The 13,039-nt window shown below is 44.4% G+C and overlaps 1 protein-coding gene across 1 annotated transcript; it reads right to left on the reverse strand.

The window, feature by feature from the left end:
• Positions 1–9,603: 9,603 nt before the first annotated feature.
• On the reverse strand, positions 9,604–9,841 carry PHALS_05589 (uncharacterized protein; the record flags this gene model as incomplete). Its single annotated transcript, XM_024719158.1, has 2 exons — positions 9,604–9,707; positions 9,781–9,841. 2 exons carry the CDS (start codon positions 9,839–9,841, stop codon positions 9,604–9,606), a joined length of 165 nt encoding a protein of 54 aa, XP_024584484.1.
• Between the last annotated feature and the right edge of the window lie 3,198 nt (positions 9,842–13,039).

A 13,039-nucleotide genomic window follows, 5' to 3' on the forward strand; every position in this document is an offset into this window, starting at 1 on the left:
ACAGAAGAAATTAAAGGGTAAATAGTTTACCTACATGACTCAAATAAGGTGATTATTACCAAATTAACAGGGAACTCACAATGAGAGAAAATATTTTTGGATTGGGAAACCACAGCACCCAGTATTAAAGAACATACGTTATGACTTTACTGAAGGTTACCGAAGGCTCTCTAATGAACTACCGCCCTAACCAGCGATAGTTTAAGCGAGACAAATCCCAAAAACGATGGCTGGTTGCGAGAAATTCCTAGCAAGTTGGGCCGATATCTTAATTTAGCACAAAAGAGTACTGCAGCTCATTCTTCTTCGCGGCGAAGGCAGTGATGTTGATAAAAACAACCGTCAGACTTAAGTAGAACTGGAAATATTTGAGGAGAATATGACCCAAGTTGCCTATATAATATGCATGAGACAGGTTAATTTTTTGCTTGCTGTCTCGTTATTCTGTGTAATTGGCCAGGTCCCACCATTACGCATGTTGCGTGGGCCACAGAATCATGTATCTAACATAAACAATACACCCTTTATGATTGTATATCCCTTTCAGTTTTGTTGTATCAGAACTGGTGGCACTTATCAAGTTAGGGAGATTAAAAGCTTATTGAATGTCACAATAAATGCCACTTCACCTTTTCTCATCTTTACGAAAGTCAACGTCTCGGTGGTAGTGAGTAACACACGTCGAGGCGTGTCAGTTGCCCTGATAGATCATCAGTACGTGTGTACACAGACGGGCAATACCCGTTACACTTGGAATATCCCAACGCCGACTACTTCGATGGATTCATCGATGGATGATGTGGACACCACATGCGGTGGTCGTCCTCAAATCAACAGGAAGAGTATCCGCTTCTAACACACTCGCAATGGAAGTGATTATAAAGCTACGAGTTTTTATTGGAGATCACACGGTCTCCGATGTACATCAACTGGATCAAGAGTCGATAACTCAACACTTTGTAAATTTTGCTGCGTATGAGCAAGGAAAATTGGGATTTTATCGCAGAACTTACTGACGCCAGTTCCTTCACCTACACTACAAGTTGTGGTAACATCGTCGGTACACCCGGAACGTTCCGTCAAAGTGAAAAGCATTTACGGGTCCAAAGGTGAAAATCTTGCGCTTTGGCAGCGAAATATGGACATCGCTATCGCGATGCCCAAATTCGTGATTATCATTGTCAAATGCCATTCCATGGCTCACTCGGATGGCCGTGCGAGTGATCAGACGATGACATGGGAAGTCAACCACTCCGGTGACTTTGCCACATGGCAAGAGCTGAAGAGGGCCATGAAACCAATGTTCCTTCCACCGAATGTGGCATTTCGACAATGGTCGCAGATTTGTTATGCCATTAAGACAACAGCACATTGTACGACTATGTACAGAAGCTGCGTGAGGGAACTCTAAAGAGTAATGAACCCACATTCGCTATGCACCAGCACAAGGGTTCAAGCGCTCGGTAGTCGAATGTACCCACAATTTTTGGTATATGTCATGCAACTGACATTCCCTAGGTTAAAAAAGATACGGAGTCAAATGGAGTGGCCACGTGTGGTCCGTCAGGAATTGTGTCGATAGATAACATGGTGCCCGGAACTGTTCACTTGAAAACGAATGAATCATTGGTGAGCATAGCGATTTGCCCAACAGAAAAAAATTATAAGAGAGAGATGAAGGTTGTTTAACCTCCCTCAAGAGAGAAAATTGTTGTCGACAACTGTGTAATGGAAAGTTAAAGGAATCGACTGTCGCAGTATATGTCACTACTCCCACTAATTCAGTAGTTGAGTCAGATTGTGGGTCAATGGGTATAATTGACCACGAAGGTGATGCTCCCACTCGTTGTGTGGTTGAGCACACACATGTGCAAGAACCAACGGAATTTGCTGATTGTGGTACTGATACTTTCGCTCAGGATGCGGTTGAGTCCGCGGGGTGGATTAGTCCAATATACTACTCCCCATGAAAGAAATATAGCATGCAAATATGCTGCCATTTCTTATGGATGCAACAACTGGTTGTGAAGTTACCAGAACAGATATTCTTTTAGCACCATTGCCGACGATGAAAGAGCCGGTGCAGCTCAAGGGAGTCACTTGCGATGGCTTCCTACACGATGGTAAGTGTGATGACATTGCGGGGGTCGTGTTGCTACAATCGAAGTTCGATTCAGCGGAATTATGCTAATCATCACTTACGGATGATTCGGTTATTTTGACAGCATGTGGAATCTCGCAAAGGATTGACAATTTTGAAGGATCCCATTAATCACTTGTTAATGAATACAAGGAAGACGTCTATAAGGCGAACTCGCCCTCTGGTCTTCAAATCGAAAGTGGAGTTCAACTCGAAGTTGATCATGAACCTGATTTGAAACATGCAGTGCTTCGACAGTTGCTACTATCGCGTGAGCAAAGTGAGTATATTGATGACTTCTTTGCAAAAGAGCAAGCTGATGGTTTGGTAAGAGGGAGCAAGCCCCTTCAAGCGCATCGACGTTTTGTATGCGTAATCCAATTGGAAGGTGGCGTATCGCTCACGCTTACAACAAGTGAAATGCGCAGACGATTTCAGCTCAAACACCGATTCCGCGTAAAGATATCATCTACCGTATGTTCGGCTGTATACTGTTTCGTGTACACTGCGAAACTTTGCTCAACCATGTTTTGACGCTATTTTGCATATTCGAAGGACGCAAATGGCAGATCTGCTGATGGAAAGCACTTGGAGCACCTCCGTGTGGTGCTAGAATGTATGCGTAAACATTCATTGTAAACGAATCTTGCAAAGTGTATTTCTTGCGCTGACGAAGCACCAGTCCTCGTTTGTTATGTTGGTAAGAACGGTGTTCGCGCAGGTCCTGAGAAAATCAAAGCAATCGTGGAGTAGTCACTGCCACGGAATCATCACGATTGAGGGAATGAATTGGTTTGTCAAATTACCTGTATCGCTTCTCGCAGAAATTACGCGGAAATAGGACGCCCTACTATCAAACTTTCTGAAGGAGGATGTACCATGAAGTGTTTATCCGCTTGTGAAGAAGCATTAACTCAAATCAAGAAAAGCTTGATGGAAGCACCATTACTTGCTTTACCTGATGATCATATCCGTTTATCGTATATCGTGGTGTGGGATGCTTCTGCGTTTCAAATCCATTGCACCAAGACTCAGAAGGACACAATTGTGTCGTATCTTTTCAACCGCGACAGCTAAAGCGAACTGAAAAATACTACCCTGTCCACGACAAGAAGCTTACCGGAATGAAGTATGCGCTGTGAAGTTTCGTGTTCACCTCTTGGGCTCAACTCCACACGGATCAAGCAAGCTTGCGTTATGCAGTTCAGTCACCTCACTTGTCAGATGGAATGGCACGCTGGTTGTCATTTTTCGCAAGATACATCTTTACGGTCGCATGCCAGGGAAAATGAACGTGCTGACAGACGAATTGTCACGTCATAGATAGCCCATATCAGCCATATCAAAAACGATGTATTCGATATGATACGTCGAGCGTATGTTGAGGATGACCAGTGTGACCTGATTATCAGGGCACTGTCATTGAGTGATATGGAATGCCATAAAAGCTTTCTGGTCGCCTGAAATTACGATTGCAATGTTATGCATGGAAGAATGGTCTCCTTCACTATGATGTTGAACATGACGACGAGCCACGAATTGTAGTTCCCTGCAACGATGATTTGAAGTATAAGATAGTGTACGAGGCGCATGATACGCTAACGACCCGTCATTTCGACCGTGAGAAGAACTACCACTCAATCTAAATGGCCCCACATGTCCAAGTGGGTGACACGATACGTGAAAACATTCGATGTCTGTCAGCGGGTAAAAGGGGCAAAAGCACTCGCAAGTGTCACTGCAGAGTCTTCGTTTTCCTACTGACTGTTGGAAGTAAGTCGGGCACGACTTATCTTCGGCTTCCCTGAAAATGCTGATGGTCACAATGGTATGCTCGTCTTTGTTGACTGACTCAGCAAGACGGTTCGCATCGCTCCGTGTAGCGATTCCATCGATACCGAAGGTTCGGCCAAATTGTTTATTGATCACGTGTTCTTGTAATCACAGGTTGCCGATGCCATTGTCTCTGATCATGATACAAGATTGACGAGTGGCTCTTGCAATTTTTGTACTCGATTACTATTGGTTGAGTTTGTTATGAACAATCCGGTTCATTTATCCAGTGGATTCAGGCCATGTCTATGAATGGCTTGTAAATCCGCTATTACCTCATTGTGCGATAGATGGTATCTCCGATGTAAGTGCGGGAAGAGCTCGGCAAATAGTTTCCTCCCAGATTAATACAATCAGTGATGCAAATGTGAATCGCAAGTTCAAAGATGTTCTTGACTCATCCATCATGAGTCGTGTGAATGTGATCACACGTGTGCGAGATGCTATGACGAACGCACTAGATTTGCAAAAAGAATACGCAGATAGATGGGTTGTCAACGCAAAAAATGTATTTTATTGTGGACGATTTTGTACTACTAAATAAAAGGATCATATCATACAAAGCAAGCTCAAGCTTGGGAAGCTCGAAGCCATCACCTCGCTTCATCGGTCTATTCCGAGTAGTGTCATGCCCTGGACTATCGACCTGTCAAGCTGGCTAAGGATACATCCACGATCCTACGTAGAACTCCTCAAGCCCTAACATCGCGACAACGAATCTCCAATCTTGATGCAACGCAGGGGTATACGATTGTGGCTTTAGAGCTACGGCTACAACACGCGGGTCGAAGGCTAAATCCCTTGGCGTCATCATCTCGGCATCGTCCTCAAAATGACGAGAATAATCGAGAAGTCCCGAACCAGAGCGAAGTCGCTTGGTAGGAGGTTCCACACCATCAACGGAAGCAACTGCAGTAGGAGAAAGACATTGCAGAGTCTGCTCCAATCGATGGATCCGATTCCCCAGGCAAGTTTCCATGACGCCATGTGGAATCGCAAACTTCGCGAACGATTTGTCAGTTATCGTTCCCGCGTTGTCGTGTTGACGGCGCACGATCAGTCACCTTGATCAGCCGCTAGATCATCAGCGAGAGAAGCATATTTACCTTTGAGAAACACAATTTAAAGGCGGGCGAAGACAGTGGTCAAGCTACAGAAGTAGCAGAGTTGACGCCCGCTCCCGGCACCGCTCTTTCTCTTCTAAATCAACGAGGAGATCGATACTACCACGTCGAGAATGTGGTGACGGAGAGAAACGTCTGAGGTCGGAAGGGCACTTGGTGAATTGGCTAGGATATCCAGCGAGCGAGAACACAAGGGATTTTCGTACTCGTATTCTTCGCGATTATCCTAGTATTGTTCGCGCGTTCGATGCGGATCCGAAGACGGACTCCGCTTAGGGAAGCTGTCTCTCCCTTCTTCTCCCTCTGTTTCTCTCGTCGTAAAGCCGACTGATGGCTGAACGTACTTCGCGAGCATCATCGATATCGGAGTAAGCCCGATCTGCGCTGCTAAATGGACGAAAGCGCATATATTGTACTTCATAAGTCTAAAATGCTAGGAAGTGCATATCTTGTACCTTCATAAGTCTGTAGTGGTATTCACAGTTGGATATCCGCACGTTTGGTCGCATGAACCCATGCCCAGAATCGATTGTTGGTAGTCTGGGTGAAATTCAAATTGGATTGCTGGATATAAGTTATATTTTTGAGGCTTCGTGGTTCACCTTCAGCACGAGCAATTGTTTCGATGGCGCGAAAATGCGAGATTCGATTCATCAGTCGAGCACTCATTCGAATGAAGAGTTTGTCGAACACGTCGGTCGTGAAAGTCATCATGACGATCAAGCTCACAATCGCGCAAAGTCGCTGGATTACGTGAAATTGGAGCATTATCCAACTTCGATGGCAAAGATATCATGTGGAACAAGTTTCTGGGTTGTCACCCCAGAGAAAGTTATACAGTTCGTGACTTAAAGTGTGGAGAAGATTTTGAAGGAGAACTGAGGAAAATTTGAAAAATTTAGTAAACTCACTTGTGAGTGGGGATGGTGCAATGGGCCAGGTCCCATTACATAGGTTGTGGGGACCACAAATTTCTTGAGTCTAACATTAAGTGTATGGTCGTATATCCCCATAAGTTCTGTTGTGCCAAATACTGGAGGCACTTATCAGGTTAGGGAGGCTGAAAGCCAATTGGCTTTAAGAAACACTGTCACTTCAGCTTTCTTCCTCTTTACGTGAGTCACCGGCTCGCTGGAAGTGAGCAACACGCGTATGACATTTGACCTAGGCCTTCCTCTGTAAGTGTGTATACACGGACGGACAATCTCCGTTACATTCACTTTTGTTGCCCACTAAGGATTTGACTACTGATCGAGGCAGGAAAACTCAAAGAAAATTTCAAGCTTATCGTTGTTGCAATGCAACCAATACCAAGTCGGGTTTTGTGGCAATGAACGGGAAATCCAACGCGTCAACTTGCATATCTGGGCGGCAATGCTCTTCAAATCAGAAGAAGGAGTGGTTAGATATTGCTGTGCATGATTGATGGATTGAAAAAACTATTATTTTGCCGCCGAACAGGCCGGAGGATTAACTCTTATTATTGTATCTAGACAATCTCAACCTTTCGAGAAAACTGAGAACGTTATATTTTTCTCCTCTAGTTACATCTTGGTAACAACCAAATGACATAATAATTATTAATTTAGTGAAGAAGCGTCACAGAACTATGCCGATAAAAGACATTCTTTCCTATCAAATATGATCAAACAGATGATCGCAAAATTCGTTTATAAGCAGATGATGTCGAATTGAGACGAGGCGCAGCGGAAGTGGAATTGGGAAGTCCAGCGCACTTGCTTCATGCGCCTAAGTTATGGCGTGCTATCTTGATAGAAGCGTTGAACAATTGATATGTAAAAGCAGATATAATTTTGTCCGATAGGACAGACATTTCATGAAGGTGGAAATAAAGACATCAAACTTGGTCTCGTTTTTGAAAAAATGCACCATCGCTCAACAATAAATTGATTCAAATCTCATCTTTAAGAACAGTTCGTGATGTTTCGGGTTTTGATGAGCTTAATTCTGGAGTGTTACAGCTTGCTGTTATTGGGGATATTGAAAATCCATTTGATAACGAGGAGAGTAAAGTCAAACCAGGAAACTATGAAGTGCTGACGGAGATCTCAGTTGATTTTGTCGAAAAATTTGTGAAAAAATCAATCCACGATATTCCCTTGCAAATGTTGAGCTCAATTCAAGTATTAGCAATCAACCAGTATCACGATTCTTAGATCAGGGCAAGATTTATGAAATGCCTAATAACTTACTATTCGCAAAGGATATATCTCAACATAGCAAGCAGCTTTAGTGAGTTCAAGAGCGAGAATCGCTGGTAAGCAAATGCCTCTGCACGATTTCAAATATTCAATAAAGTTCCAAATATGTTGATCTGGATTTTTTCATTTGTAATGCAGACTCATCCGCGATACGGATTTAAAAATGCGGACGCTAGGGAATGCTTACTCTTATCGGTGTACATCTTGCGCTTGTAGTAAACACAATACGGTACAATTATACCGAGTTCACTCTACAATTAGTGTAGTTATGAGTATACATGTATTGAATTATCGGTACCAACGAAGATGACGGAACTCCGACGAGGAGGGGTAGTGGGCTGCTCAGAAAGTCAGGTAGCAAATATACTAATATATGTCTCACAAGAATTAATTGTAACATTATGTGACCTTAAAATCGCAGAGGAAACTAGCAGTGTTAGTTAACTGAGTATTCCTCTTTTTAGCTCCTTGTTCCTCTTTGGCTCTGCGATTCTTTTCCGCTATATAAGACGGTTACCTTTGTGAGGAACACACGTTGATCATCATGTTAACTCGGAACAAGTAATTACGCTTCATAAGTCTAGCAGTCATGCTTCCGAGGGTTAGTGGGAATGGTTGTTAAGGTCCTAAAGTGGAATCGCTCACCTGGAGGTGTTTATCAGCTATATTGACTTGTTGATTGGACACCTTCATGAACTATGCATACAGGTGTCGATGGGATCACAACAGGCTCCTGTTGTGGGGCAACGTTTGCTTGATTCCGGAACTTGAGGGCAAAAAAGGAAAATCCTTTTTGTGTAAGAGAAGTATTGTGGGTAAGAGAGGTTGAGTCGGCTACAAACTGACTTTGCTTCAAACAAAGCGCCCATCGCGTCGGCGGCATTCAATCAAGGAGGCTACACGCGAGGATTGGCTTTTGTGTACGTTTCGTGTGTTGATGAGGCATACGACTAACTAAGTGAAATCTAGTAAAACTTTATATAGTTTGTTCTAATCCAGAAAATATTCATCATCAATATATGAGAAAAATCGGACGGTGATGGTAACTTGAAAACTTACGGATCAGCTCCTTCTAAGAGCGCACGAACTTAACCTGCGTGAATCTATAAAGGCGGCCTCTGAATGTTAAAGCTTCCTGTGCTAAGTGCACGGCAACCCCGTTGCACCAAGGGCATCTAAGGGTGCGGCGAGATCTCCGCTCACTGACACGATTCACACTTACGCACGTAATATCTTTCCCATATGTACATTTTAATTCACCAGTAAATAGTGCTCACAAAGTCGTGCATATTCCTTGGCCGCGATGCCTTTCAATGACAAAAACTGTTCATGATGTCCTCGTCCTGGAATACTACCAAATGTGTGTTTCGACCAGTCTCGCGCTTCAAAAAATATGTTGCGGTGTAAATTTGCTTGCTTTTGCTGGATAAATTACTACTGGAGGCAAGACGATTTTTAGCTTATCAAACTCCGAATAGCGGATCATACCATGCCTGGATCTTACGCCCTGCGAAGAGCATCTTCTTTGCGTGATGGTACCATCTTGACATGAGATGACGCATCAAGCGTGCAGCGCGACAGCTTCGTCCGTCACCACATCATCCCAATCAAATTTACTCTTTATCGAAGGAATATATAACAAAGGAGAATAATAATCTAATAAGAGGTTTGGTGACGACGTCGCTGTGGGCGAAATGTGTAGCTTGTATATACTACAAATGGCTTGAGCTCGTGCAACGTACCCTTGATTTGACAAACGCATACTTCGCTGAAAGCTGAACCTTGATTCGAACTGGGTAATTATTTTTTGCAGCTTTTAGCTAGCCGTATTCAGATGCAGTGACACATTTATGTTCATCGACATCTGCTTGGAGCAAAGGCATAAGCTATGGCAAAGGCTGATTCAGGTGTGGAAGAGCCAAAATCTTTCACAACCATGAAGGCCACCTCTTCTTCTGCGTGACAAACGTAATTGCACGACGCTTGAATCCCATCCGGACTACCACAGCTTAACCAAGAGATAATAATATTGATAACCAAGAACCCTAAGCTGTGCGCGGAACTCAACCTCAATGAGTTTCAAAAGAGAACAGCTTTTTGTCTGTAGAATATCCTGCTCCCTTCAGGACAAAAATATCACCACAATTGGTTTATTGATCAGTTTGCATAATAACTCGTCTTTTTTGCATCTCTCAACCGAGAAAGAAGGGGGCTTCTAGGGATATTTAAGCTAACACAGAGGATAAAACTATGAGTACCACGGAAGCTGCGAGATCAGCTGTGATCAATCAACTTTGATGACATAGATCGCCCACGGAGCCCCCACCCTCACAGCAACCGGATTTTGCGGCAGACCCAAACGAGATTCTGCTGCCAAGGCAGCTATTACTGTTCTTTACTACTAAAAAGTCTGCTATATTTCTTCTCCCTCGACGGACGGACAAGAAGCTTCACTGCACACGATATGCGCTGTTAGCCCACGTGTCAATAGTTTCCCTTGATTTGTTTAGGAGTTCCGTCATCATAACCAAACAGATATTCCGGAACTGTTCAACATGCAAAATTTCACCGAGTGTAATGTAATAGTTAAGTACAATAACCCTGCTTTGAAATCAATACTGTTGCATCGTATGGCGTAAAGCTAAGTCCACATGATAACAGAATTCGTCCACCCACCATGTTGTAGATCACATTTGGAACCACGCACCTTTTTGTCTTTTTAAAGTACTGTGCCTGGAAATTGTAATCCACGCTCTTCACTTTACCATATCTGCTCTCCTTAATGCACTTGCACCGTCCGCAACCGTGCGCCAAATTTTAAAAAATAACGAACTCCCGTCAAATGCGCCGTCTTCGCGACCGAGCGCTTTCATGAAGCGCTCGGTGGATATGCCGAGAAGATCTTCGATGAGTTAGGCTCCCAGTGGCTCTTCGAATCCAGACCAATCATCTCCGCCCTCATCAATGTTTCCACGAAATAGCTAGTCCCCAGGAAGAAGGCATCGATTGAATAAGCTTTCCCACTGCATAAGGTTCAAATTTCGTGCTCTTTCAACCGGCAAAATGTCTCGATATCCCGCCGTGGGGTCCACGACGGTGTCCAGCACATTACTCACGAAATGACTCTGGCTCAATCGCCAGCTTGCTCAACTTAGAGCGCAAGAGTCACTCGAATTCCTGCCCAAATTATTTGTCGCGATTTATGATTTAAGCCGTCCCAAGTTGCTCGTCGAGCTGATGCGGAGATCTTCCACGCCTCTGTGTTTCGGGCCTTCTGCTCACGCCCAAAGTTAAACTAGCGCAAGAAAGCCTCTTCAGTTGTGCAATAGCTTATCACTTCAAGGTGCACCATCTGCGCTCGGAGCAACAGCGATTGTGAATCCTGTACCCTCCATGAGCGATATATCTTGGGTGCTCAATCTTGCTAAATTGCAGCTGAGTATATGTCTCAGGTAGCAAACTTGGTGAGGTATCACCGTCTTATGACTTTCGATCCAGCTTCAACGATGTAGACGTTCGTCTGGAGCATCATCAGATGCGTGGCTTTGCAAAATTAAAAGCACACTTCGTTGCGACGACACATCTTCTCAAGCTCCCGCAATTTACAGCCCCCTCGTCTTTATGAGATAGACAGCTCTAACATCTCCCAAACACGGGTACTTTTTATCGCAAGTTTGGTCGCATCCCACTAGTAGACAGCGGCTATGAAGGACGACCCTGCATCATCTGCAAGGCCGATCCCGCCGAGGGTGAGGGGTGACGTAAGCGTCCACAACATCAGGTCAGTCTGATTGAAGTGGACCACAAACCCCGTCATTTTTCTGAGTAAGGTAACCCTTGAATGCACCAAGTATTTGTAACATTTCTGGTAAACCTGCCAGCCCACCAACCCAGAAGAAGGCTACCACTGCAGTGCTGGTGGAGGGCGGTCCTCTCGCGGCTGACTCTCACAATCTCTGTGCTACGCCAGCTGTGAGATGAGCCAGAGCTTAGATCCTCTCTCTGACCATCGTCACCGCACTGTTTGCTTTGAAATATCCTACGTAGTTAAGAGCTGCGCATTTTGATTGGGGCGGACTGTATCGCGGCTAATGAAAATGCTTTGCATGCTGCAGAGCTCTTCACTTCCTACTAGTTCGAAAGGTCAGAATCACGATATAGCTTCAGTAAATCAGGTAGGATATGTTTGCAACTCGTCGGAGAACTCAGAGAAAGTTAAATTTCTTCTTTGCTTCGACCGTGAATGGTCCAAAATAGCACCGCCGCAACTTGGTCTCATATTCCACAGAGACTGCATACGTAAGTAAATTTAACGCAATCTATCAGATCTTTAGCCCCATAATATATTCGTGTGAGTCTCATGCTTCTGGCATCGGCATGTATCCTTGATTTGTACAGGCTCTCAGTAATAGCTCGCGCTCCTGCGCATTCTAAATATGTCGTTTGCGTAGCCATTGTATCGAGTAGTCAGTCGCGCTCAATAGCAATATTTTGGCATACATTGTCCAAGGTGCTCGCCAGATTTGAGCTGACTACCCGCAATTATATTGTCAGAGGAATCTTGAGTACTGGGCTGTGTTGGGTATCCCCCTGAGCAATTGCGCAGAGAGGCCGCGGTTTGGGATCGAGTTGCTCCCTCCCACTTGTTAGGCTTGCGTCAATTATCACATCACAGCTTTTTACTTTCTTTTCCATAAATGGTTATATAGACCCTTGGGTACCTATGACACCGCCACGAAGCGGCTCTCGCCTTTGCGGTAGAGGGGCTTTTAATAAAATTTGGATGGATGAAATCATTCCGGTTCCACTACGTCGCGAAATCAGTGATTTTTATCTCGATAAGAATAATTGTCGAGTCATATTGACGAGGAACAAATTGGCCATATTCTGTCAAATCAGCTGACAAAAGCGAGGTGGGCCAACTTGATCAGATTTTCTACAAAGAATACAATACCGATATCATCGGACGGGTTATACGGAGGCGTACTAAATAGTCCGTGCCCATGAACTGTCTACACTCTGCCATATCCGCCAGGCTGGTCAAAGCTGCTACCGCATGTGGCGACGACAGCTGAGCTCAATCATTGCTTTCCAAAGCTTTCAGCGGCGCAAACGCACGTTGAATCTCATATACACGATGCACGTATCGCCGCACCAACTGGCGGTATCACGCTATTTTCCATAGTTGGGACGAAGCAAGAGCGCATCCGCCACCTCATTACGTCGATCCGGCTTTTACCCCATCTACATTACGATTGACATAGAGTCAAGCAGGAACAATCTAAACTTGACGAGAGCATACTACATTGCAAGTTGCACCTTGCCATGAACAAAGTCGTTCTTCTTGGCTGCTTTAAGCTAGCAAGCATTAAACGCGATCACGCGTTCCTGCAGATTTAGATCTGTTTGCAGCAGGGTGCAGCCTATGACAAAGGCCACAACACCGTAGAAGACGTGGAATATCTCATCTGGATTCAGTACTTTCAGAATTCGGGTACGAATCAAACCTATTCTAGCCATGAAGGCGTATTTAACATGGTGAGGGGTTGTATAGCACTTTACTTGTGAAGGTTTTTTACGTTGGCAAACAGCTTATTTAATCGCATAATGCCGCGAGGCTGTCGTATCACTTAGCTTAGAGGAAGCAAAGCTAAGATCACCAACCTTACGTTCTTTCCAAGAACCAGTACGAGTGTAGCGGATCGCAATCCGCTACCTCC

This window comes from Plasmopara halstedii, assembly GCF_900000015.1.
Source record: "Plasmopara halstedii genome assembly, contig: Scaffold_2904, whole genome shotgun sequence".
NCBI lineage: Eukaryota > Oomycota > Peronosporomycetes > Peronosporales > Peronosporaceae > Plasmopara > Plasmopara halstedii.